The sequence below is a fragment of the Penicilliopsis zonata genome (genome assembly GCF_001890105.1).
Source record: "Penicilliopsis zonata CBS 506.65 unplaced genomic scaffold ASPZOscaffold_3, whole genome shotgun sequence".
Lineage (NCBI taxonomy): Eukaryota > Fungi > Ascomycota > Eurotiomycetes > Eurotiales > Aspergillaceae > Penicilliopsis > Penicilliopsis zonata.
Window position 1 is genome coordinate 1149627 of NW_019208913.1, and position 24906 is coordinate 1174532.

The window sequence follows — 24906 nt, forward strand, 5'->3', positions numbered from 1 at the left end:
GGATTTCGCCATCATCATCACCAGCCGTCACCGATCAGCATGTCTCAATCGCTCGTCTCTTCTTAATCTGCGGCCTTGCTCTCTCAATCGAGAGCCTTCTTCTACATCCTTCCACCCTCGCATCCAAGCATTGATTCCTTCGACCAACACATCGCTCTCAGCATCCCTGGCATCCTCTGTTTTTCGTTTCCCCCATCGTCCGCGTTTGGCTGATGGCCGGGATGTACGCTTCGCCTCGGTCCAGCCATGTTGCATCTGCCACCCTTCGACCCACGATTCTAGTCCACGCACTGTGCCACGCAGTCCTTCCAGCTCGACTGAGTTTTCCTGCATACCCGTTTGTCTGTTCCGCGCAACATACCGGGTTAGGAGGAGGGGGACAAAAATAAAAGAGGGAAACCCCACGGAACAAACTCTACCGGATTGACTTACAGTTCATCCACTTCCTCTTCCAGCTCCACAATTCTTTCCTCTAAGCCTCGACATTTGCGACGGAAGGTTTTATAGATCTGGTTGGCCTCTTTACGTCGTTGCTGCAGACCTGTATGGAGCATGGTGACATCCTTGAGAAGGACTGTCAACTGTTGATGATCTGTCTTGGGTTCCATGACGGAGGGCGAACAATGGATGTCCGGAGCGAGCAAACCGACTGATTTCGTTATTGGTGGCGGTGTTGTTGTTGTTGTTGTTGTTATTGTTGTCCAAGACCGAGGACGTTGGGGTCGATATTTGATGACCTCGTTTGTGAGCTGGGCGCGCGGGTCCAAGACTGATTCGATGGCATCCAGGCAACGGTGGATGGTGACGGAGTCTTCTTGCGAAAAACCCGAGTGGGCGGCAACCTGTTGCATAATGACCGCGAGACGATCCGATACGGTTTCCGGGTTCAGGCCGAAGGTAATACCGGTGGTGGTAGTGGTAGTGGTAGTGGTGGCCTTTGATGTTGCGGAGTTGATCTCACTGGCGGAGTCGGTGGATGATGAACGGGAAAGCTGATCCTGACGCTCGAGGGTCTCCATATTGTGTAATATTTAGTCAAAAGTGATGGTAAAATAATGGATCGTGAGATGGTAAAATAATAATGAATAGACAGGTTACTGTACACCTCCTAGGAGAGTCATCCGATGGTCTAGTAGTAGTGGTAACTACCTAGGGTCTTCAGCTACTACTCTGGATCCAGCTTCGAGTGCAGATAAAAGGTAAATCCCAGGTATAGTCGGACACTTGGGTGGAATAAAGATTAGAAGATGGAGACCAGAGGATGAGTAACTGAACAACTTGGTCTGTCTGCAGTTGTTGACAACCTTGGAAGAAGAAGAATAAGAGCTGTTGAGCTGGTCTTGTTTTTCCGGCTATCGATAATGAATTCCAGCGCTAATCCCCTTGGGGAATATTCTGGTCGTCCAATGGCGGGTGCAGCACTCTTCACTCATTCTCCCTTCCCCTCCTTCTCATCTGCTTCTCCTCCTCCTCTCTGCTCTTCTTACTGCTTTTTCTTTCTTAATAATTAGATAGGATTGTGTCACAGGCTGTTGGCTTGTTCCTTTCAAGATGCCACCTCCAGTAAGAGAGAGAACAAAACCCCCTCATCTCCATTTTCTGGAAGGAAGTTGGAAGTTGGAAACTAAGATAACCAACCCTTCCTTAGATTGTGACTCCCTCCTTCGAGGTTGCGCGCGAGGTGGTCGCGAAGTCTAGAGCAGCCCAGTTCCCTCCTAACGTCCTGCCTATCACTGCTTCGGTGCCTGCCGATCTCTTGACCCCGACCCTGGCATATTTGAAGATTGCGGCGAAGTGAGTCACTCACACACCCTCTCAGGAAGTTCCTGTTACGGATTGCTCTCATTTATGGAGTACTAACTCTGTATCGTCGGATAGATCGGACTTGTCTTTTCTTTACGAGAGCGCGGCTACGACGGAGACGATCGGAAGATATAGTTTTGTGGGAGCAGGTATGCACATGAGCACTTCCCAGTTCTGCGAATAGTGGGGTTTATGTCGGTTGACTGAGTTTGGGCAGACCCGAGGAAGATTCTCAAGACCGGTCCTGGCCATGGGCCCGAATGTGATCCATTGCCCATCCTCGAGGCGGAACTGGGACAGTATCGCGTTGCGACGGTGCCCGGTCTGAAACTGCCCCCTCTGACGGGCGGGGCGATTGGTTACGTCGGATATGACTGCGTGCGCTACTTCGAGCCCAAGACGGCGCTGCCGGTGGAGGATGTGTTGGGTGTTCCCGAGTCGCTCTTCATGTTCTTCGATACCATCGTCGCCTTTGACCATTTCTTCCAGGTCGTGAAGATCATCACCTATGTGCCCATCCCGAGCGATGATGCCGAGCTTGAAGCGGCCTACCGCAAGGGTGAGGCGACGATCCAAACCACCATCACCACCCTCCTGAGTCCGGAGACTCCGTTGCCGCCCCAGGGCCCCATTATCCCCAACCAGGAATACACATCCAACATCGGCCGCGAAGGCTACGAGGCCCACGTGACCCGGCTGAAGCAGCACATCGCCAAGGGCGACATCTTCCAGACCGTCCCCTCCCAGCGCCTCTCGCGGCCCACCTCCCTCCACCCGTTCAACCTCTTCCGTCACCTGCGCAGCGTCAATCCTTCCCCTTACCTTTTCTACATCGACTGCAAGGACTTCCAGCTTGTTGGCGCCAGTCCGGAGCTGCTGGTCAAGGAGGAGAATGGGCGTATCATCACCCACCCCATTGCCGGAACGGTCAAGCGTGGAAAGACCCCCGAGGAGGACTTGTTACTGGCGGAGGAGCTGCGCAGTAGCCTCAAGGACCGCGCGGAACACGTCATGCTGGTCGATCTAGCTCGCAACGACGTCAACCGCGTGTGCGACCCTATGTCCACGCAGGTCGACCGGCTCATGGTTGTGGAGAAGTTTTCGCACGTGCAGCATCTCGTGTCGCAGGTCTCGGGCGTCCTTCGTCCCGACAAGACCCGCTTCGATGCCTTCCGCTCGATTTTCCCCGCGGGCACCGTCTCAGGGGCCCCCAAGGTCCGCGCCATGCAGCTGATCGCCGAGCTCGAGAAAGAGAAGCGCGGGGTTTATGCCGGTGCGGTTGGCTACTTTGGTTACAACATCTCCAGTGCGGACGGTACGACCGAGCTGCCCGGTGCGATGGACACGTGCATCGCCTTGCGCACGATGATGGTCAAGGACGGCGTCGCCTACCTCCAGGCGGGCGGCGGTATCGTCTTCGACTCGGACGAGTACGACGAATATATTGAGACGCTGAATAAGCTCGGCGCCAACATCGCTTGCATCAAGGGTGCCGAGGAAAAGTACCTGACTTTGGAGCGCGAGGCCCACCACCAGCTTTAAATGAAGGGATGACTTACAAAAAAAAAATGAAAAATTGTGGATAGATATATAACATGCAGGGTCATATAAAATTATGCTTCTATACCTATAGTCCTTAAACTGTGTAGATACTCCATAGTAACTAATAGTAGGTATGTATATTGTAGAGCCAAGACCGACACGAGGGCATCCACGATGACGTAATGAGATGCGTTGAATCTGCAACATGCGGAGAGGACAACGCACAGAGAAAAAGAAATACTTGAATATGCAGTATATTGTGTTACTGGTTTCTTCTATCTATATTGGGTACTTCTCTATTAGATGTGGTGTAGTTATGATTGTCGTCAAGAATGCTATAACCTAGAATACCTAGGTAACTAATTCACTGCCTAGTACTACTCTTACTACCACCTATTAAGTACAATAGCAATGAAAGAATGAGGTTTCTATAAGATATTAAAATATAGTATATAGTATATAAAATTTGTCTTTAATTGATAACTTTATTTCTCTGGTTACGCGCCATTGCCACCATGGCCACTCACTGCCACTGCCCAGCCCAGCCAGGCTTCAGTGTTCCACCGCCTCTCACGCCAGACCACAACCTGCGCTTCCCTCCGGCCATTGCCCCCCTCTCTGATCGACTTACCTCTGCCATCGCCGGATAGTCGGAACCCTCGATACCTGACGACAGAGAAGCCCGACGCCATAGAAAGAAGAGTCAAAGGACAAGGCGATCAAAGAAAGAAAGAAAAAATAAACCCCTTTCCCGAGAGAATTTCTCTTTGAACCTCATCACCTCGTCGAGCTGCACCTGCGCCGATAAGGAGAGGTGGGCTGCTGAACGACAAGACACCCTTGCAGCATCTCCTCATTGCCAAGTGCCATTCGATTATTCGATAGATAGAGAGAGAAGATCGATTTTCCCTCGAAAGGAAAAAAAAAAAAGAAAGAAAACCGATTCGCTTTTCTAGAAGTCCGTCTCCTATTTGTTCCTTCAGGATGTCCAAGGTCGTGCGGAGCGTCAAGAACGTCACCAAGGGGTACTCGTCGGTACAGGTTAAAGTGCGAAATGGTATGTCATATTCATCATTCTTTCCCAGTGGTGTTCTTCCATGGCTAACACGTTCAATAGCGACGAGTAATGATCCATGGGGGCCCACGGGCACCGACATGGCGGAGATTGCGTCCATGACATTCGGCAGGTGCGTTCCTTCGCTTGCTCTGGGGGAATATCTTTCTTATGTTAATTGTTTGGTTCTTCTCTGATTTCTCGATAGCCCTACCGATTTCTACGAGATCATGGATATGCTGGATAAGCGGTTGAATGATAAGGGCAAGAACTGGCGACACGTGCTCAAATCGTTAAAGGTCCTGGATTACTGTCTGCACGAGGGTTCCGAGTTGGTCGTCACATGGGCCCGGAAGAATGTCTATATTATCAAAACCTTGCGCGAGTTCCAGTACGTCGACGAGGACAGCCGTGATGTCGGCCAGAATGGTAAGTCTCTCTTGCTGATGAGGTTTCTGTCGGTCGCTAATAATGGTAATAGTTCGCGTCGCCGCGAGGGAACTTACTACCCTCATTCTGGACGAAGACAGACTGCGCAGCGAACGATCCGACCGTAAACTATGGAAGACGCGTGTGAGCGGACTGGACGAAGGCCACGGTGGCTTCGGCAACGATCCCCCCCATCGTTCGGACCGGCGCGACCGCCGACGCCACAACAACGACGAAGAGGATGTTGAGTATCGCTTGGCGATAGAAGCCAGCAAACACGAAGCCGAAGAGGAGCGTAAGCGACGGGACAAGGCCGCCATGTCGCAGGATGACGAAGATCTGGCCAAGGCGATCAGGCTGAGCAGGGAGGAAGAAGAACTGCGCAAGCGCGAGCTGGAGGAGAGCAACGCCAAGTCGCTCTTCGATGAAGCGCCCGCCCAGCCCGCCCAGCCCACGGGATACAATCAGGGCTACCAGCAGCAAAGCGCCGTCGACTGGTTCGGCAACCCGATTAACCCGCAGCAGCCACTGACCACCGGCTACCTGAACAACCAGTATGCGCAGGCGACCGGTTTCCAGCAACAGGCAACCGGCATGCCCAACAGCTACGCGAACGGCTTCCAGCAGCAGCCGCAGCAGCAGCAGCAGACCGCGTTCGATCAGTCTCAGTACGGCCAGTACCAGACCAATAACTTCTTGCAACCTCAGGCGACTCTGCAGCCCCAACAGACCGCTTTCATTGCCAACAACCCGTATGGAACGGACGCCTACTCGCAGCAGCAGCAACAGCAGCACCAGCTACAGCTACCTCAGGAGAATTTTCAATCGGCAGGTAGCAACAATCCATGGGCTGCCAACCATCAACAAGATCCTCTCAGGCCCATGCCCACCGGATCTAACAACCCCTTTGCGGCTCGTGGCTCAGGTCAACAACAGCAGCAACAGCAACAGCACTCGATCGGTCTGCAGAGTAACCCGTACCAGACGACCATTCCAACCCTCAACAGTCTGGCCGAGGAGCGCGCAACCAACCAGTTCACCTCGCCGAACCCGATCGCCAACTTCCAGGCTCCGGCGCCGCCGAAGAGCACCCCCCCACAAATGCAGGACCCGCACCACGCCCGTCTCAACGCCCTCCTGGCAAGCGGAGAGGGTCAAGACACCTTTGGCAACGTCGGAGACCTGCGCATCCCCGCGCAACACACTGCCCCGGGGACATTCGTCAACTCTGCCGGCCAAGGTCTGGACCGCCTCCACTCCACGCAGACTGGCAATCCTTTCTTCCGCCAACAGTATACTGGCGTGCCGCAACAGACCGCAAACCCGTGGAACTCGCAGCAGTCCTATCAACAACCGCAGCATGGTGGCAGCCTGATTGACTTGTAAATAGCCCCTCCTGTCATGTTTCTGTCTTGTCTGGAATCAATCCTTTTCTTGGACAAAAATCCCGAGCATAGCAGTACAATACCCCTTCCCCCCCCCATGACATTACCCTGTCATTTATTTATTGAGATTCCATTGGAGCAACGTGATCGGATCTGATACCATGGTGCCTTTTTTTTTTTTCTGTTTGTTTGTTTTTGCTTGCTTGCTTGTCTTTGTTGCTGTCCCATTCTCCAAGCTGACTTTCTCTCACCCTTTTCTCTATTTTCATTTGTCTACAATTTCCTATCCTTCTCTTAAGTCTATCTCGATACTGCTGTGGTTTTTATACTTGACTTTCTACTCCCAATCATCGTCACCTCCAATAAGTCAATCTGGGATTCCCTTTTCTTTTCTTCTTTTTTCTCTTCTTCTTCTTCTTCTTGCACATCCTAGATATCATGTCCAAGCATGAAAAATGGTATCTGGTATCTACTCGTAGAAAGATGTATATAGCAATGGTTAGATAGATGATGTTCTGTTAGCCTATGGAATATTGAACATATCAGTCCAGTAAGCAAAATTCTAACATTGATGTCAAGTACCTAATATTCAAGACCATCGCCGACTGAATATAATCTTACCTATATTGAATTCTTTTTAAAGGAAATGGGATAACTACATATCTACCAACTACTAGTTATAGATGTATTAGAGTTGAATAAATTATTTCTTTACAACTAAACCGCCAATGATACACGCAATGATACAATGCAAGAGAAGTGGATTACAGTATAATAGTATACCCACTACCAGAAAAAAAATAATACCTTGAACAAGCCTCTGCAAGTTTCAACCCCCCCGTTCACCATACTGGCGCGCCCACTCCTCATACTCCTTAAGTCCGTCCTTGCTGACGCTCGGCCGGATGGAATACAGACTCGCCTCAAAGTCCTGGAAGCGGATCGGCCGGATCTGGTCCATGGGCGTGTGCAGTAGTGCTTCACCTAGGTTGCGGAGCGGGCCCATGGCGGCATCCTTTGCGAGGGCTGTGATGTCTGATCCGGAGAAGCCTGACAATTAGCACACACACACACACACAAACACATATGTGTATATATATGAACAAAGGGGAAAGGGAAATGTAGGTACCATCTATGACATGAACTAGGACCTCGATATCTTCATCTGTAAGCTCGTGTTTCTGGTGACTGAGTAATCGGCGCAGTTGTTCCTCGCGGACTTTATGTTCCGGTAAGGGGATATATTGCCGACGGACAAACCGGCGGCGGGCGGCCTCGTCAATATCCCAGGGCAAGTTTGTGGCGGCGAGGACGAGCACGCGGGTAGCGTCGCCTTCTTTCTTCTCGCGGCCGGCGGCGGCGCGCTGGAGATCGGACCACTGGATGAGGAACTCTGTCTTAGAGCGGCGCGAGGCTTCGTGTTCGGAGCCGGAGGATCGCGAAGAGAGCAGCGAGTCGATCTCGTCGACGAAGATGATCGACGGCGCGAGGGCCTTGGCGAGGCTAAAAAGTGCGCGGACCAGCTTCTCGCTTTCGCCGTGCCATTTGGACGTCAGTGTCGACGCAGACACGGAGAAGAAGGTCGACTTGGACTCCGTGGCGACGGCGCGCGCCAGCATCGTCTTGCCCGTGCCGGGCGGGCCGAAGAGCAGCATCCCGCGCGCCGGTTCCCGTAGGCCCGAGAACAGGTCCGGGCGCAGGAACGGGTAGACGACCGCTTCCTTGAGGGCCTTCTTTGCGGCGTCGAGTCCCGCAATATCGTCCCAGTGCACCTCGTCGCCGCGCACGACAATATCGTTGAGGATCTGCCGCGCAGCAGCTATATCCACCCCCTTGGGCAGTTTCTGCATGATCTTGAAGATGTCGCCATCCCCTTCATCCGACGATTCCCCCCGGTCAGATGACTCCTGGTCACTGGACGGCGGCGTGATCTTGGGTTTGGCCTGCGGACTGCGCCGAGGCGTCCCAGTGCTGCTGCTACTCTGCTTCGGATTCGCAAGAGACAAGTTCCGGACCGCAGGAGTTAGCTCATCTGGCTTCCTGCTGTCGCCCGGTGCACTGCGTTGTGTGGTTGTGTGGTTCGTCTGGCTCTTGCTAGATGAACGCACACGGTAGCCGGCATCAACACTATTCTCTGCCGGCAAGGTTGGTGATCTTCGGCTGGATGGTTGCTTCGGAGATCTCAGGGCAACTGGCTTCGGCTTGATCGTCGGTCTGGGGGAAGGGCTAGGGATAGAACGATGCTCCTTGGGAGTGGTATCGATCGCGTACGGGAACGATGCGGATCCACGACGGCCCTCCGACCGGGGGGTTGATGGCTGCGGGATTGGCGTCATAGTGGAGGATGTCCGACGAGCGGAGCGGTGCAGCGCACTACTGGGCTCCCGCCAGTTCCAGCTGGGGATGCTGTCGTCCGGGTCTTCCGCTCGACCGGCAACCTTCTTCCTCGGTTTCTCATCACTTGACCGGGCTTTTTGGTCTTGATCTCTGCTGCGGGTTGGACCAGAATCGCTGGAAACGCTATGGTGGGAAGACGCCAGCGCTGCCTCACTGGCGGACTTCTCCATCGGCGGGGACGGATACAGACTACCCCAGGCCAGGCCGGCCGCCTTGGATGCGGCCGGCCGCAGGTCCTTTCGTTTCGGGCTGTCCTTCTTTTTGATATGCTTCTTCGCATCCGCGCTGCGCAACGTGGTCAACATCGGCTTGCGTCTATCAGGGCTGGAGCCACGGGATTTGCCCGACGAGTTATTCGACTGCACACGCAGGGCGGGGGCATTCGACGACTCCAAGAACGCACCCCTTCCTTCATCAGCGGCATTAGTGGTATTCTGAATCGATTCGGAGCTCCTCTTGGATACCACGGGCGGTGGTCGTCCCGGCAGGGTCTGCGGCTTGGAGAGGTCATCGTAGTCGACGGCCGGGATCGTGCCATCACCAATCCATCCCGGGGAAGCACCGGCACCAGCACCAGCACCAGTAGGACCAGCCCCAGCAGCACTGACAGCAGCAGCGGCAGAAGCAGCAACAACAACAGCTTTCTGGATTGTATTCTTCCCCTTCAAGACGCCCTCCCTCTTGCCCCCGGCCGCCTCACCGCCTTCTTTCTCTTGTGCCTCCCTTCGACTCTCCCGTAGTGCTTCAAGCAGGTCGACTCGTTCTCGACACTGCACCTCCAGGGCTCGGATGGAATCCTGCAGGGCCTTCTCCGTCTCCGTTTTGGCAACATACGTCGCCGGGACCCGGTAAGCATTGTGGTAGTATATCGTCTCGAGGGCGTTCCGCCATGACCTCAAAGCCTCTTCTTCATTATTCTAAAGACACCGAACCATGAAAAAAAAACATCAGCATCAAATATGATATGGTAGCGATCAAAGGAAATCTGTATACCTGCCCCTCAAAGTAAACGGCAGTAGAGCACATGAGATAGCACTCATCGTACGTCTTCTGCAGAGAGGACGCCGCGGGCCTGGAGCGCATCATTGATGCAACCACGTGCAGGCCGGCCTGCACAATCCATACGAAAACCCGACCAGTCGAAGAGAGGAGAAGGAGAGAGACAAAACTATGTAGTCAAATGTGTATCTGATTGCTGCGGTGTCGTTTTTCTAGGTGCAACTCGGTGAGATCATTCTGGTGGTCCGGTTATCTTCCCACGAGAGAGGGGGCCCGTTTTTTCGCAGGGATCTCGCGTGACGTCGTTGGTTAATGGGTCGAGAGTCGACACCGCTTTCTGCAACCGGGCATCATATATTACTATACTCCGAAGGATTTATGTATATATATATATATATATAGACTGTTGAAGACATTTAAACATCAAACTATTGGTAGAATATATTTTGTGTATGCATTGATACTATACAGAGTTGAGAGTAGTGAAATGCCACCGGGTGCCTTGCCATGTGCGAAATCAATGTCTATCAGTACATGGTCGGAATGGAAAAAAAAAAGAGAAACCTCAAAAAACAACAGAGACACAGAACAAATATTACTAAGGCATCGATATCGTTTAACCCCCAGAATATAAACCCGCAGTCGAGTTTCCTTCCGTTTCAACGCCAGGACGAAAAGCTAGATTCATTGGCAACATGATGATCAAATGTCACGCTTCCGAATGGTCATCATTCCGTCCAGATGTCTAAGCTCAAAACCACAACAGTACGTTTCAAACATGCATTTCCAGAATCGAGAAAATGAGACCCGGGGAAGAGGCACATGTCGCGTGCTCCTCTGGGTTCAAAAAAGGAGGTCCTGTTCCTGGGACGGACCTCCACGATCATTGGAAGAGGGTGCTCCCGCCTGGAGAGAGAGAAAGAGTGAGGTGAAGGAGAAGGAAAAAAGAAAAAAAGAAAAAGACAAAATCATGGAGCATAGGCGAGAGTGCAGAGAGCGAAAAGCCAGCCCGGGCGGTGATGAGTAGCCGTCATGGAGTGGCCCGTCGCGCGGGCAAATCCAGCCGGTGCAAGGTCTCGATTCGCTCTTCCGTACTCAAAAACGTTCAGTTATCGCCCATTTGGCCCTTGAAATATGCCTTTGCCATTTCATAGGATGTCCTGTGAAAGACAGAGTTTAGCAATCTTGATCTAAGAGGAGTTCACTGCCTGGGAGAAGATAAAACTTACCAGCAAATCGCAGTGCTGGGCATGGTCGAGATGATGCGAGGGCGCAATCCACGCAGGAAGCCGCCCCAGCCGAACTGGCGCTTGATAATGGCGGCAGCGTTGAACAAACCCTTGGCGGAGCGGATCTCCTGGTCCTGAGCCAGGCCACGGGTCTGCAGAAGGGTCTTGATCACATCGAGCGGTGTGGTGATACCGGCCGCAACGGCACCGGCAAGACCACCGGCAATGCAGTGGGTAAAGGGGTCATAGTCTCCTCGCGGGTTCATAACCTTGGAGATTGACTCATAGGCCATGAACTGGGTCGCAGTGAAGGGGATTGTCATGCATAGTGTTGTGGGGTAGGAGACGTAAAAAGCGTGGAGACCTTCAGTCCGGTAGACCGTTCTCGCGCATTGGAAGATCGTCTTGTGTATGGAGCCGTGAACCTGCATCCGCTGCTTGATGACTAGTCTGAATTAGCAGACGACAACTGTGAAACGGCGATTCAAAGAAGAAGGCTAGTCATACCATCGAAAGGGTTCATCAGGGCATCGCTGGCAATCGTGGCCGAGGCTCCACTTAAAGCTTTTGAGAGAAAAGAAAGTCAGTCGTTTTCTTCCGTGTAGAATATATATCTAGAAAAAAAACATACCGGCAGCAAACGGGTGGTGGCCATCGTCGACATTCCCGCCTGCCAGGTCCTTAACAATCTCATATGTACCAAAGTAGACTGCATGAGCGGGGCCCGCGCCGACAATGACACTCGAGACACCCTTCCACAGTGTTCGCCAGCCCTCGATACGATAGATTGTGGAAACAGCGTTGGTCAAACCGGTGTATAAGCCTCCGTTGGCAGGGTGTAAGATTTGCATGCGGGTCTAGCGCAGGGAAAATCACCGTTAGTTGGGAGAAAGGGCTCGATAAGTATCAGCCATGCAACGTACCTTTAATAAATCTACAGGATACATGACAGAGTGTTCCTTTTATCGACTGTCAGTATATCTGTTCACGCTTTTCCCGGTCCCTTTTTTTTTCTCTGTCTTCAAGACCGGTGACCGGCTGCCATCAACATACCGCAATCCCTGCAAATGCACCTGCTAACATATTGGCGCCTAGGCCATAGTTGGAAGGGAGGGCCTCATATCTATAAGAAACGGTATCAGCGGGTGATCTTGATCGTATTATCTCCATGTATTTTTATATATCTCTTGTGCCGGACCGCGGCCCGAAGCCAATATGGAGGGATGGGATGGACAACATACTCAAACTCCTGCCCCGGGATCTGTTCTGGAGCCGCCATCGAGCACTATATAGCTCAGAGCGCAGCCGAAGCCGCGTACGTGCACCTGGGATAGTTTTGGGTTGGGTTCCTGGTGGTTTTTTGGTCCTTCTCGTGCAGGCGCAGAGACCGAGCGACGGGCGGCGAAAGGAGAGCAGGACTGGGACAAGAAGAGGGTCGGGAGTTCGGAGCGGTGGAATTTTCAGAGGGCGAGAGGAGAGGAGAGGAGAGGAGAGGGTAGACGGCCGCTATCAATGGGTCGGAGGAGGAAGAAAAGTTGGAAGAATACGCCCAAGAGTTCGGGGAAAAATCCTGACGCTCTTGTCTTTTTGGAGCTGTCCCTTAGTAGCCACGAGCGCTAGTTACGGTGGAAATTTATGACGGGGTTTCGCGCGGAGCCCGCTCGGTATCAGTCAGACAAAAGGGAAAAACGACTGAAAGTTATGAAACATTTATTCCAGATGTACAGGTACCTGTGTAGTAGGTATGGAGTATACCTAGGTAGGCTGTTACCTAATATCTCAATACTGGGTATTTTCATCTGATAATTTTATTTAATCTGATGATCTAGAGACCTGGTCATGACTCCCAAGACCCATATCTGACTGACTACGTGTTAGATTTGCTATCTTGCTATCAGCACTGTAGTAGTAACTACTAACTATCTAGTCTAGGCTCTTCATCTCTCTTTGAGTAGTAATCTGGAGCCTGTATTCCTCATAACTCTATCCTTCTGCAGGACTAGACAAGAGTCTGTTTAGTGTTTACTGTAGTATGCAAAGTCCGATGACGGAGCGGCGTATTGTACGCGGCATACACGTATTATTCACCCCGGCAGGTCCGCGGATCTCCTCTAGGTTTACGGAGTACATAGTAGTTAGTTAACTACTTACCAGGCTATGTTGACTAGTTCATTAAGTTTTTACTAGTGATTTACTATAGAGTAGAAACTAGCCTGCTTCTAGACTCTAGTGCTCACTAAGCCAAGGTAGGACTGAAGGTATCCGCAGATTTTGTAGAGACTCCTACGGAGTAGTTACTACCTACGATCGGAGGACAGATACAGCCTCATATATACAAGTAACTGCTTTTCAAATATTCTAGCTACTCCGTACCTAGTTGTGTTCTTCGCAAATTAAGCCATACCTATACCATTATTGTTCTGTACCGAGACAACCATTAGAACATGCTGGCTACATCCGCCGTCAGTCCGCTCCCCTATCTCCGAACTGCGGAGGAAAACTCCTATATAGGCGACTTGTTTTCTCCGAAGACTACTCAAGTAGGTATTCCCGAGCAAATCCACACAAACTACCAAGGATTGCAGAGGCGTATGAGAGATTCTCCAGAATTCTAACCCCATACTAATTTTTTTTTTTAAAAAAAAAAAAAAAACCAACGAATAACTAGCTATCAGTAAATAATCCTCACAGTCTGCCCAGGTAGGTAAGGACCCGGAGTTCGACTCTCTCCTCCGGTTTCCATCTGTTCTACGCTAACCATCAGATTCTTGGCCGCGGGCAAGGACACGATTGGATGGTTCTTATCTGATCTATTCAAATGGTGAGGAAGAAACATCAAAAGGAGGTACTAGTAGTACTATCAGAATAGACAGGGTTCTTATTGTAGTAGTACTAACTAATTAGTCTAGTTTTATTCCGTACCTCCAGGCCAGACACTGCATCAACTAATCAATTATCAAGTAAGATATATTAAATGATTGGTAAAAAAAAAACCCCCCCAAGTGACGATCCCTTGGTCTATGGAGCTACTCTAGCAATGACTGAGGTAGGATCCCGTGTCTAACTAAGTAATTAGGAGGTGGCACTTAGTCTGGTGGGTACACTTTTCTGCATCTTACGGAGTACTTCTTTCTGCACATTTGGCATGAAGAGTGAGGAGAATCAAATAATAAGACGATGATGCTAAATACTACTAATGCAACACTATCACGAAGCTGCATACTCCTCCCATATGAGAACGAAGATTCAGTCTCGCATGAACAGAAAGATATAGAAATAAGAAGGCCTGTATTCATTCACGTCATAAGAAAAAAAAATATCATCATCACCAGGTAAACGCCTGGAAATCTTCCGAAAGATACTACCATTCGACATTGAACTTCCATTCCCCTGTGATGGTCAGCAATATTCAAAGTGAATCAACACGAGAGGGGGGAGCAGAAAAAAAAAACCTACCATTCTTCAGATTCTCTGCGGTATCAGACAAGAGGATCACGCGGCGCTTATTACAATACGCCGTCTTGTCCAGGATGTCCACCTTGAGCTTAGCCAGCTCGGGCACCGGTTTTTCGAACATCTCGCTAAGACTTTCGACAGCAAGCTCTAGGTCCTTCTGATTGTCCTCGAAAATCTCGGTGAGGTTGTTGCGTGCAAGGTAATAGGCAAAGGCATAGGTCCACTTCAATGTCTGCCGGCACTGCTGTAGCGCCTGTGATGCCGTGTCCAAGAACTGCACCTCGATCCAGGACAGGCCGGATTGCGACTGAAGACTGGTCATCTTCTTTTCCGTTTTCAGGTACAGGTCCTTGTCCAGCTTCGCCGACTGCTCGTGGTTTGCATATCGATTGTAGTAGTGCAGGTATCTCTCCAGGGATGCGCGCGAGCGTGCCTGCGCGGTGCGCGCCTCGGACCCGGATTTCTCCTCGTAGCGGTTGCAGTTGTACCAGCTGGTGCCGTGCTCGGACCATAGCCCCATGCACATCCAACAGAACTCGTGCTTGCATTTTCGGCAGGTCATATGGTTGCAACCCCCGTTCTTCTCGATAGTCGAGTGGCAGCGAGGACACTCCTTGGTATTGGCAGAGATCCAGTTGGCCGTCTCCGAATCGTCCTCGCACTTCTTAAGCCACATGTTGACTAGCGTGCACGGGGCGGGTTGATGGTCGTTGAGCGTGCAGCCAAAACAGAAATGGTGTTTGCAGAGACATTCCACGGTGGGCACAATACGCTGGAGGTCGCGCTGCTTGACGTGACAGTCAATCGCGTATTCGCAATTGGGCGCAGGACACCACTTGAGGTTCTCTTTATCATCGACATAGGTCCGAGTAAGGAGCGTTTGATATCTAAACAAATCCCAGTTAGCCAAGGTTCTAATAATTGTTCATGGAGTGATGAAAAGACCCAGAAAAGAAAGAGAAGAAAAAAAAAACTCACCTATCCTTCAGATCGTCCGTGACGAGCAAACCCAACGATTTCGAGTCGACAATACGGTGGCACCCCTCCGCCGGGCACTCGATCCTAGCCGCCTCACCTTCTTCTTTGATCTTCTGCGACAGATAATGTCGATAGCATTCGACGCAGAAGCGATGCCCGCATCGCATCGCGTACGTCTCTATGTCGTCCCCATCCTCACAGCAGATGTCACACATGAAACCCGAGATGACCTGGGTATGCGGCGTGAACTCGACGGTCGTCCCCAGTCCGGCCTCCTCCAGTATCCTTTCGGAATGGTCCATATATGATTCTATCAGCTTCTCCCGGTTCCATCGGCCGAACCGCAGGAGGATTGCCGCCGACTCCGGCGGCAGCCCCAGGATTGCCGAGACTTCCACCACCTGCTGGTTTTGTTCGCGGACAATATCATCCGGGCCCAGCACTTTGAAGTCGACCTCGTAGGGCTTTTTGGAGTGTGCTATAATGTCTTTATCTTGGGAGAATCCGCCGTCAAGCTCTTCGCCAAAGTCTAGAACCATACCGGGCTTCGTCAGTGACCATGTTACACAGAACCGATGAAAAAAAAAACACCCAGGAAGGCGCTGCGTACCTTCGAGACTCTCGTCATCGCTCCCTTGGGTATCAAGGAAGTCCTGACTCGAAGCATCACTCATAAAGTCATCGTCCGAATCCATGCTGGCAGTGGTGGTGGCAGGAGGAGTGGCGAGATCAGACCCTTTCTTCCTCAACGACGCTGGAAACTCGCACGGGACCTGACCGTGGCTGTGTTTCTGCTTCTTGTTGTCCAGGACCGTGAGGCCGGGATCACTGGAGGCCTCGGTGGCGGCGTTGGAGCACCTGGAGTCGTCGTCAATCGCCGCCTCAGCCGCTTTCCTCTTCCTCGTAAGCGGCGGCGTGGTGAAGGATTTCCCCGGCGGCAAGCCTAATAGGCGTGAAGCAGGGGTGGGGGGGGATAGAATAAAAAAAAAAAAAAAAACCAAAATCTGATATCGTTCAACTTTTTTTTTTCTATATCTCTCCCCCAGCAACACACGTCACAGCCTGACCCAAGGTGGTTTTCACCCGAGGGGTTGGTTAAGTATTGTTCCCGGTCCCTTGTCGACCAAAGAGAAACTTCACAACAGCGCCGGTCCCAAAGGGTCCCTATCGAAGAAACACCCTCGATGGAGAGATCCCGAGCGGTCGAATATCTGCGGCGGTCGGGGAGGACTTGATAAACCGTCAAAAGACAGTCGGGGTCGGTCCACGGTGGTTCGAGGCAGGTCCCGTCGAGGTTTGGGGTTCGGTCGGTACCCGATTTTCCCACCCTAGGGGGGGCAAAAAGGTTAGTAATCGGAGATCAGATTTTTTGTCATTCTTTTCTTTCTTTCTTTGTCGGTAAACAGAAAAACCCTTACCTCGTTGATATGTATGAGAGTCGGCCTGTAGACCTCCTAGGGAGATGTCGTCACGAGCAAATGGCCCTGGTCTCACCGTAGGGGGAAAAGACTGGCTGTGACTCTCCGCAGGGGGAGGCCGATGTGGGGTTTACTAAAGGGACTGGGTATGAGCCCACCGCGACATTTGATGACTTTGCAGCGACGTGGAGCCAGGAACAATAATGATGATGATAGCTGGCTGTTGTTGAGGTTAGACTGCTGGTGTGCTTGAACTAAGAGGGCTCATCGAGTCGTCTGGAGTCGGTTGGAAGATCTCCCAGTGAATAATAATGTGTAGCTCGCGGTACCTCGCCCTGGTTTCTGATTGCCTGTGTTGGTCCACTCCTGAGTTATTATATATATGATAAGTGTAAGGAAGTGTAGGGAAGTGATCTCTCATATGACCAGGTACTTCTTGCCACACGATGACTCCGAATGGTGGTGGTTAAAGTCGTCGCAGCGAATGACTAGCAGATTGAGACGAACAACGCCTTTTAAAGGGGTGTCTGTTTCCGGACAACAATGGAGCCTACCTAGGCACCTGTATCTTTAGGCACGATTTTGCTCTAGTAGAGGCAGCGAACATTGTCTTTTATTTAGATAGTCATAGCTCAGGCTATAGATGACTACTCCTCATCGCTTTCCTCCTCTTCCTCCTCCTCCTCCTCCTCCTCCTCCTCTTCATCGCTGCTCTCCTCTTCTTCTGCGCTGGCGAGCCAGTCGACAAACTGCTGCGTCTGGCTGCGGACCTTGCGCATCTCTTCGTTACTGCTGGAGCGCTCGTCCGCCCACCATTGCTCAAAGGCCTCTTCCTCTGCGATCTCCAAATCGTAGAGTTCCTTGGCGGTGAACAACAGGACGGTGTCGCCCTTGGGGCGGTGGATCAGGTCCTGCTGAATGAGCAACAACAGGTCCACCTGGTCGGTCTTGTCGTCGGCCTCTTTGTCAAAGATACTGCGTTCGACCACCTCGCGGTACTTGGTGAAGACCTCCTTGACCGCGTCGCTGGCTCCCTTGCCGCCTTCGACGAGCTGCTGGATGCGTTTCATAAAGGCGGAAACCACCGCCCGGCGCACTTGGTGTTCCGATGCATTCGCACTCATCCGCAAACTCACCAGCTCAAGCTGCACCACGTCCGACGACACGTTGTCCCGTAGGCTGTCGAAGACACTCACCGAAGCATCGTGGTGGAAGTGATCCTGGTCCTCGTCTTCAGAGTACGACGTGCCGAAGCTTCCGGACCGTGACCCAGCATAGTATCCATCGGAGATGTCGGATGATAGCGTTGAAATCGAGTCTGTGGATAGAGAGAGGTTTGCCATGTTGTAAACTAAATTAGGGGCAATTGTCAGTATGTAATCAGTCGAAAGAAGAAGAAGAAGAAGAAGAATAAGAAGAAGAAGAAGAAGAAAAAAACCAAAGCAACGTACTCAACCCTGACGAAGCAACACTTGCGGTGTCATCCTCATCCTCGTCCTCATCACGGACATACTCGTGACCCTCTCCGCCTTCGCCCACCACCTCCGAATCTGTGCGGGCGTCGCCACCGTCATGTTCCGACGTGGTGATGCGCTTCCCTTCCTCAATGATCATCTGGTCAGCGATTTTAACCCCGTAAGAGAGAAGGACGCCGTTTTCGATCGTGCAGCTCTTGCCAACCACCGCACTATCAGCAAGTATGGCGCGTTTGACGACGGTGCCGTCGCCGACCACAACGCCGTCCCAAAGGTAGGCCCCGTCCAGAGTGACATTCTTGCCGATCTTGCAGTTGCGGCCGAGAACAGTGTTGCTGACTGTCGTCCGGTCACCGATGCTCGTGCCCTGGCCGATGACGGTCCGCCGGCCGATCACACAGGACCGGGCCAGCGTGACGCCTTGCTCCTGGTATAGATTGCCCTTGCGGAGATCGTAGGTATGACCCGGGAGCAGATTGGTGTCCGGACACAGAGGATACGTCCATCTCGAGATGATATCCCTGCTGACCGCATCGTAGGCCTTCAGGTTCCTCACGCGGGCGGCATAATGGTCTTTGATGATGTGGGTGTGGATCGTCTTGCCGTTGAGCTCGTAATCCTTCAGCACACCGTACAGGTAATGTTTCCGGGGAGCTTGGTAGTCGAAGCTGTCGGACCACAGACTCAGCACGTCTGGCGTACAGATATCGATGCTGCAGTCGATGAGGTCCTGTCGGATGTCGATCTCCGCATGAGACGTGATGATGTCGGCTTCGATGTTGAGATGAGAGGACGAGCGGTCGGTGTGGTCAATCTCTTCGTAATGCAAACAGCGATCTTTTGTCGGGTCGATGACAAACACGGGCGAGACCGACGACGCCTTGGTCCGGTGGTTGCATCCCGCCTCGCGTAGGATCATGGTCATGATGGCATTCTTGTCCGATTGCCGCCGAGCACGGTGTCTTGCCAAGGCCCCCTCAATTGGTAGGTTGCTGATCACATCGCCACTCACGACGATAAAGTCGCCGGTTATCAAGTGCTTTCCATCAAGATCGCGCATTACGTCTCCGACGGAAGTAGACGTGGACTTGAGAAACGTCAACTGCTTGAACGGCGAAGAAGGAGCTCTCCATTTCGATGCACTAGAACCTCCCCGTCAGCCCGTTGTCCCTTTTTTTTTAACACCATGACTTTCTTCGCCTACTTGATGTATTTCTCCAGCTGATCCGAATGCGCTCCTCCGTATAAGAACACCTCCTCAACACCTGCATTGGCAAGGAACTCGAGTGTATACTCGATCAACGGTGTATTGGCGAGCGGCAAAAGACACTAGCACCCAAAATTAACATCGCAAACGTGAAGAAGAGTATCCGTATCCGTATACGTACCCTCGGTCGGTCGAGCGTGAAGGGCTCAAACTTGGTCTCGAAGGTATCCGCGAGGACCTACAAGAATTCACCAATTGTCAGATCATTCTTGTTTAAATGCAAAACATATGAAAGAAAAAAAAAGGACAAAACTCACCACTGCCTGCAACGACTCCTCCACCTCCTCCGCAGCATTATTGCTCCCCTTCTGCTTCCCCGAACCGCCTCCTTTCTGCTTCGGGCCCATTCTAAAATCAGGGAGGGGTATCACGTATACAGTATACAAGTACGCTCTGATCTTCAGGTAGACCTCGCTGCAAAACAAACCCAGGCCCCGGTCCAAGTAGAGAAATACTAGGCGCCGAAGAAATTGAACAGGTTGGTATTCAAAAGACGCGGATCCAGCCCACTTCGAGCCCTGACGTCTTGGTGGAAAAAGCACAAAAACTCCGCCAAGCTTGGAGTCATCCCACTGATACCCACGCTTATCAGTCACGTGTTCATTATCTAATTCACTATTCTAGTATCTACCATAGGGAACTATAACGTTACTTAGTGACCAACCAGGTAGGTACCGTTAACTACCTCACTACCTCAGGCATGGATCTACTATAGTAGAACCAGTATACCATATAGATTTCTCAGATGCACTTGATCCCAAAGTCAGCAATTAGTACTTTACATGTTCAGACCTGTCTAGAAGAAACAGACTACTTATTTTTAGAACATTCAGTTCTTGTCTAAAGTATCTAGGTACCTAAGTACCTCCAGGGCTAGATAGGTTAGGGAGGTATCAAACATTAGGATCGGGTCCAGCCAGGCTCCATACTCGGAAATACCAGCCGACATAAATAAAAGAAAGGGGGGTTGACGCCAAAGACATTCCATATAAAGAGGGAAAGAAGAAGAAAAAAAAAGAAAAGTAGTAGACAGGAAGGTAACCGGCAATTTCGATGCAAAAAAAAACAAGGAGTTAAAAAAGAGTCAGTCATCATCAGCAAAGGAAGATAAGGTCACACAAGTACATCCGATCCTACATGCCGCCAATTGAGCCCCAACCAGGCATCTCACAGGAAAAAAAGAAAAGCCATCCCATATACTCTTGTGCCAGAACAGACAAGAGAGAGAGAGAGAAAAAAAAAACCCCCCCAGACAAACCCCATTATGACACTGTATATATATGGCGATGCCTCCGAGTTTCTCATTTTGTATTTCGAAAAAAAAAAGGACCCAGAAAAACTCCCCCTGAGAACTCCAAAAAGGCGCCGTGGTATGGTGCGTGAGAGTAGAGAAAAGATCAATGGCGAAGGCGAATAGAATGTTCGAATCAGGTCATGTGTGCATGGATCGGAGACATTGGCGGGCAGGGGAAGGTAATATCGATGAGAGATAAGAAGTAACACAGGGAGAATGTAATAAGACACCGGGCTGACGGTCTCCTGCTTCATCCATTTCGGGCTTGGACCGAGCTCACCATCTGCTGTGGCTGGTGCGGGTATATGCGCTGCCGTTTGATCATGGTGTTCCCGTCTGCCGCACTTGACATCTCTGAGACCTGTCGCCGATGATGCGGTCGAGCTGCCGCCGCAGCTGCCGCCGCAGCATTCAAAGCCGCCTGGTTTGCCGGGTATTGGATTCCATTCTGGTCAATGGCGTACAAGGGCTGGTTCTGAGCAGCCGGGACATACTGGCCTTGCACCGATGGTACATTCGGATGGATCGTAGAGATGCCCTGAAACTGACCGGGGGATTGCCAATTGCTCATGGAACCCGCAGGCGACTGGCCTGGTGAGCTATCCTCCTTGACGGAATGGCCAGCCGAGTTTTGCGCAGCCATCGTCACGGCGCTTGCCGACGAAGTAGCCTCGAGACCCGCGGAGTTGGTTTTCAGGTGGGCCAGGTGTTTTTCGAGCATCTCAAGCAGACTCTTTCGGGTGAAAGGCTTCGGGAGAACATCATCCATTCCTGAAGGGGATAATGAGTATACGATGATATAATTGGGATAGGGATTTGGATTTAAGGAATTTGTCATACCGTGTTGGAAATAAAGTTGAATATCGTCACTTCGAATGTTTGATGTCATTGCAATGATCGGGGTTCGGTCAAATTGGCGGATCAAGTGACAGGCAGAGACACCATCGAGGTTTGGCATGATAATATCCATGAGAATCATATCGTACTTGGAGCCATCTTGGATTTTATTGACAGCCTCGAGTCCATCGAACTGAAATACTGTCAGCGGTTTCTTTCTTTCTTACTTTCTTTGCCGAGGGCAGGCACTTACTGCTGTATCAATGACACAAGAAAACGAGTAGAGAAACTTCCCGCCAATCTGACGGCACGTTGCATCATCCTCAACCAAGAGAATGTGGGGACTTCGCACCCATCCAGGGTCGACATTCGTACTCTTTTTCCGGTTCTCGGGGAACTGCCTGCGGGACTCGGATGGTTCCGCCGCCTCCTTGGGGGGCATAGGGTAGGGAACGTTGCTAACATGCTCGCTATACATGGGGTCGATGCCGTTGGTGGCACCAACAGGGTAGACCACGGGTTCGAGTTCGCCATTGACCTTGGGGTATACAAGCGCCGAGGCACTGGCCGCGGACGCTGGTGGACGCCCGGCAGCGATCCGGGCGCCGTTTTCCAGGGTAGGCGTGGAGACGGCAGCAGTCGCTTTTTGCGGGTCGGTGATGGTGTCGAGGCTAGTGAGGTTGAACTGAATCTCCGCGTTCATGTCGCTCAGGAGTTTCGAGGCATGCTGCAGCGGCGTGGCAGGCGTGTCGTCGCCCGGGCCGACCTGCGACGGGCTCACGGTCGAGCCACCCGGTCCGGATGCCTGGAAGGTGGCGGGGAGAGCTTTGCTATCGCGCCGTTGGCGGGCATCAACGGAGAGTAAGTAGGTCATGACCTGGTGGATGACATTCTCGTGGTTCAGCACCGTCTTCTGCACCCGCAGAACCTCCTGCAACATCAGCTGGTGATCGACCGTAAGTTGTGCGTAGCGATCGGAGAGATGTTGGATCTGCTGCTGCTGGGCCACAATCTGCTGGTTCAGCAGATCTATTTGTTGAGTCGGGACAGCGTCGTCGAGAACCTGGGGTTGTTTCCGTGGAGCAGGCGCCTTTCGTCGAATGTTGTCAAGCGAATCCTTGCTGTTGGCCCGGAACTCTGGATGCTTGAACTCCCATGCCTGTTTTCCCACATCATCAGTCTCCGCCATCGCGACCAAGCTTGTACTTTCCTTCGAGGGAAGGAGGAGAGGGAAATAAAGCAGGCGCGTACATTCTGTCCGTACGGCGAATTGCCGTTCTCCTCGTTGTTTTGCCTGACTTTGTGGAAGTCGTACTTGTTGAGTTGACGGACAAAACTAGCGAAGTTGCTGTGTTTAAAATGCTTAGGCAGGATAGTCTTGGTAAACTTTTCACACTGTAACGCCGCGACGATACGAGTCAATCACGGCTCCTGTTGGACAAGGGGACAAACAGACAGGGGACTTGGTAGGCGTGTAGCACGAACCTCAAGCACAACAAAACTATCGCCCTCATCGCCCCAACGAACGATTTCGGCATATGACGGATCCTCCAACATCCTTTACAGATCGGTCAGCAATGAGTCGCGATTCCATGTTAACGAAATCTGGTCGACGACAATATTTGGGTTCGTAGTTGGTCGGGGCAAGCAAAAGAGTGATCTGATCGGTCGGTCGGTCGGTCGGTCGGTCAGGGGAAGAAAAGGAAAAGGAAAATAAAAAAGACTGCTACTCACTTGTATAATTTCCGCACCTGGAGGGTAAGATTAGCATCCTGATAGAAACTAGACGATCGCAGGCCGGTCGTCACTCACAAAATCGCTGGAGTTGCCAGCGGGGGCGGCAGTCGAGGTCTGGCCCTCCATCCTGGGCTAGATGGGTCGCGACCGAAGCACGAGCAGCAGTTCAACCACGACCCGTGTCTTGGTAGGTGAAAGGAGCAATGGGCCAGGCGGCGATCGAACCTTCAGCCCGGGCGATGGCAGGAGGATTCCGGCAGCTTCTAAATGCTCGGAGCGATCCTAGTAGCAGGACTCGTGGTGGTGGAGTGGGAGGTGTTTGTTGGAATCTGACGCGGACCGAGCCAAATCCCATTTGATAGCAAAAGCAGAGCAGCAGGACACAACGGGAGCAACGCAAGGAGGGGAGGGGAGGGGAGGGGTGGAAAAAGGCCAACAATTAAGGGCCCAAAAATCCAAGGGGAAAAAATGCAAACTTGACGTCTGTCAAGCAGCAGAGCGTCAATGCGGCGATAGCGACAGGAGGGAGGGGAAGGGAGATCTAAAGGGCTCGCAAAAAGTTGCAGTGTTTTTTTGAAGGAGGGGGGGAAAGGCGAGGAGGAGGACAGGGTTGGGCCATGAGGATATGGGATCGCCCGACTAGTCCCAGTAGTTACTAGGTGGTGGTCTCCAGGCACGGGAATAAATAATACTACTAGCTGTTTCTATCTTTCTTTTTTCTTTTTTTTTTTACCATGTCCATTGGATGACTTGGTGTTTTTTTTTAATCAGAATAGTCAAATAAGAGCCAAATAATCTGAAACCAGAGCGAAATGTGGGCTCGGCAGTTACGAAGCTAGGAACGAGGTTCTTGGTTCTCTGATGGAGACGCAGTCGAAAGAACCCATCAAGAGCGAAAATACGAACCCCGAAACCCAACAGACTACTAATAGGAGGGAGAAGGGATCGGTGGATTCGGGATCATATGAGTGCCGCCTACCTAGGGAGCCTAATCCAGATGAATAACTGTCTTTTTGTCTTCTTGTCTTTTTGTTTTATACTGTTGAAGCACAGATGACATAGCTTGGCATGCTTCGACAGGTGTTCGGCTACCAGCTTCCCACCTTAACAAGGGGGGCAAAAGCTTCCGGGCGCATCTTCTTTTCGTGACTGTTTCTGGGCGGGCCTTTTTTGTGCGCCACAGCCTGGGATACCCACGTTGGATCTTGGTAGGTGGTGATTCCCTGGTTATTCCCCGATGCATGAATATTCCCGTTGATCGAATTATAATCTCTTATAATCTCGAGAATATCACCCTCAGTGTGATCCGCCAATGGACACAGTACAAGTCATCCAGTAGGTACTAGGTAAGTAGCATGACGTCGAGGAACAGGTCAGATGACAACTGTTTGTCAAATTCTGTGTTTGGGCTTCGCTCACCGCTTCGTGATCCTGAGGCCACAAGGCAGAAATTATTATCAGTAGTACAAGTAGGTACCTAGGTATCTAGGTACCGATCTAGTTAGCTATCAAGTTAGATGTCTACCAAGGTAGTACCTAGTAGTTTAGTATTACCAGCCTAGGTATTTATCCCGTTGTACTCCTTCAACAAGTAGTACAGACTAGA

At 51.5% G+C, this 24906-nt stretch overlaps 8 protein-coding genes across 8 annotated transcripts; 2 read left to right on the forward strand and 6 right to left on the reverse strand.

Moving 5' to 3' along the window:
- Nucleotides 1–27: 27 nt before the first annotated feature.
- Nucleotides 28–1019, reverse strand: ASPZODRAFT_140112 (hypothetical protein; the record flags this gene model as incomplete). Its single annotated transcript, XM_022724624.1, has 2 exons — nt 28–343; nt 433–1019. The coding sequence occupies 2 exons, from the start codon at nt 1017–1019 to the stop codon at nt 28–30; spliced, it is 903 nt and encodes a 300-aa protein (XP_022583689.1).
- Nucleotides 1020–1551: 532 nt separating this feature from the next.
- ASPZODRAFT_140113 (hypothetical protein) lies at nt 1552–3345 on the forward strand (the record flags this gene model as incomplete). The annotated part of the gene is made up of 4 exons (XM_022724625.1): nt 1552–1563; nt 1649–1794; nt 1879–1952; nt 2021–3345. The coding sequence occupies 4 exons, from the start codon at nt 1552–1554 to the stop codon at nt 3343–3345; spliced, it is 1557 nt and encodes a 518-aa protein (XP_022583690.1).
- Nucleotides 3346–4329: 984 nt separating this feature from the next.
- On the forward strand, nt 4330–6214 carry ASPZODRAFT_140114 (hypothetical protein; the record flags this gene model as incomplete). Its single annotated transcript, XM_022724626.1, has 4 exons — nt 4330–4402; nt 4463–4532; nt 4608–4828; nt 4881–6214. The coding sequence occupies 4 exons, from the start codon at nt 4330–4332 to the stop codon at nt 6212–6214; spliced, it is 1698 nt and encodes a 565-aa protein (XP_022583691.1).
- A 692-nt stretch (nt 6215–6906) lies between these two features.
- On the reverse strand, nt 6907–10013 carry ASPZODRAFT_1413494 (hypothetical protein). The gene is made up of 4 exons (XM_022724743.1): nt 9604–10013; nt 7343–9527; nt 7021–7248; nt 6907–6976 (listed from the first exon to the last, which is right to left on the reverse strand). Exons 1-3 carry the CDS (start codon nt 9694–9696, stop codon nt 7043–7045), a joined length of 2484 nt encoding a protein of 827 aa, XP_022583692.1. The 5' UTR covers nt 9697–10013; the 3' UTR covers nt 6907–6976; nt 7021–7042.
- Nucleotides 10014–10714: 701 nt separating this feature from the next.
- Nucleotides 10715–12117, reverse strand: ASPZODRAFT_59999 (hypothetical protein; the record flags this gene model as incomplete). Its single annotated transcript, XM_022728886.1, has 7 exons — nt 10715–10769; nt 10839–11283; nt 11346–11402; nt 11470–11695; nt 11762–11797; nt 11892–11961; nt 12080–12117. 7 exons carry the CDS (start codon nt 12115–12117, stop codon nt 10715–10717), a joined length of 927 nt encoding a protein of 308 aa, XP_022583693.1.
- A 1996-nt stretch (nt 12118–14113) lies between these two features.
- ASPZODRAFT_129594 (hypothetical protein) lies at nt 14114–16344 on the reverse strand. Its single transcript, XM_022722301.1, has 4 exons — nt 15883–16344; nt 15273–15801; nt 14295–15181; nt 14114–14228 (listed from the first exon to the last, which is right to left on the reverse strand). The coding sequence occupies exons 1-4, from the start codon at nt 15965–15967 to the stop codon at nt 14200–14202; spliced, it is 1530 nt and encodes a 509-aa protein (XP_022583694.1). The 5' UTR covers nt 15968–16344; the 3' UTR covers nt 14114–14199.
- Nucleotides 16345–17337: 993 nt separating this feature from the next.
- On the reverse strand, nt 17338–19779 carry ASPZODRAFT_60556 (hypothetical protein; the record flags this gene model as incomplete). Its single annotated transcript, XM_022728929.1, has 5 exons — nt 17338–18041; nt 18142–19307; nt 19370–19494; nt 19554–19610; nt 19690–19779. 5 exons carry the CDS (start codon nt 19777–19779, stop codon nt 17338–17340), a joined length of 2142 nt encoding a protein of 713 aa, XP_022583695.1.
- A 1197-nt stretch (nt 19780–20976) lies between these two features.
- On the reverse strand, nt 20977–23426 carry ASPZODRAFT_59915 (hypothetical protein; the record flags this gene model as incomplete). The annotated part of the gene is made up of 7 exons (XM_022728878.1): nt 20977–21497; nt 21567–21756; nt 21817–22722; nt 22815–22958; nt 23049–23121; nt 23298–23314; nt 23376–23426. The coding sequence occupies 7 exons, from the start codon at nt 23424–23426 to the stop codon at nt 20977–20979; spliced, it is 1902 nt and encodes a 633-aa protein (XP_022583696.1).
- Between the last annotated feature and the right edge of the window lie 1480 nt (nt 23427–24906).

What these genes read in the sequence shown, in the direction of transcription:
- ASPZODRAFT_1413494 (XM_022724743.1), bottom strand. Translation starts at nt 9,696, where the DNA reads ATGATGCGCTCCAGGCCCGCGGCGTCCTCTCTGCAGAAGACGTACGAT. An exon ending in CCGTTTACTTTGAGGGGCAG is followed by an intron (nt 9,528 to 9,603) that starts GTATACAGATTT and finishes CGGTGTCTTTAG; the next exon opens with AATAATGAAGAAGAGGCTTT. An exon ending in CCTAGTTCATGTCATAGATG is followed by an intron (nt 7,249 to 7,342) that starts GTACCTACATTT and finishes TCTCCGGATCAG; the next exon opens with ACATCACAGCCCTCGCAAAG.
- ASPZODRAFT_129594 (XM_022722301.1), bottom strand. Translation starts at nt 15,967, where the DNA reads ATGGATTCGGACGATGACTTTATGAGTGATGCTTCGAGTCAGGACTTC. An exon ending in CGATGACGAGAGTCTCGAAG is followed by an intron (nt 15,802 to 15,882) that starts GTACGCAGCGCC and finishes GTATGGTTCTAG; the next exon opens with ACTTTGGCGAAGAGCTTGAC. An exon ending in CGCAGAGAATCTGAAGAATG is followed by an intron (nt 14,229 to 14,294) that starts GTAGGTTTTTTT and finishes TGACCATCACAG; the next exon opens with GGGAATGGAAGTTCAATGTC.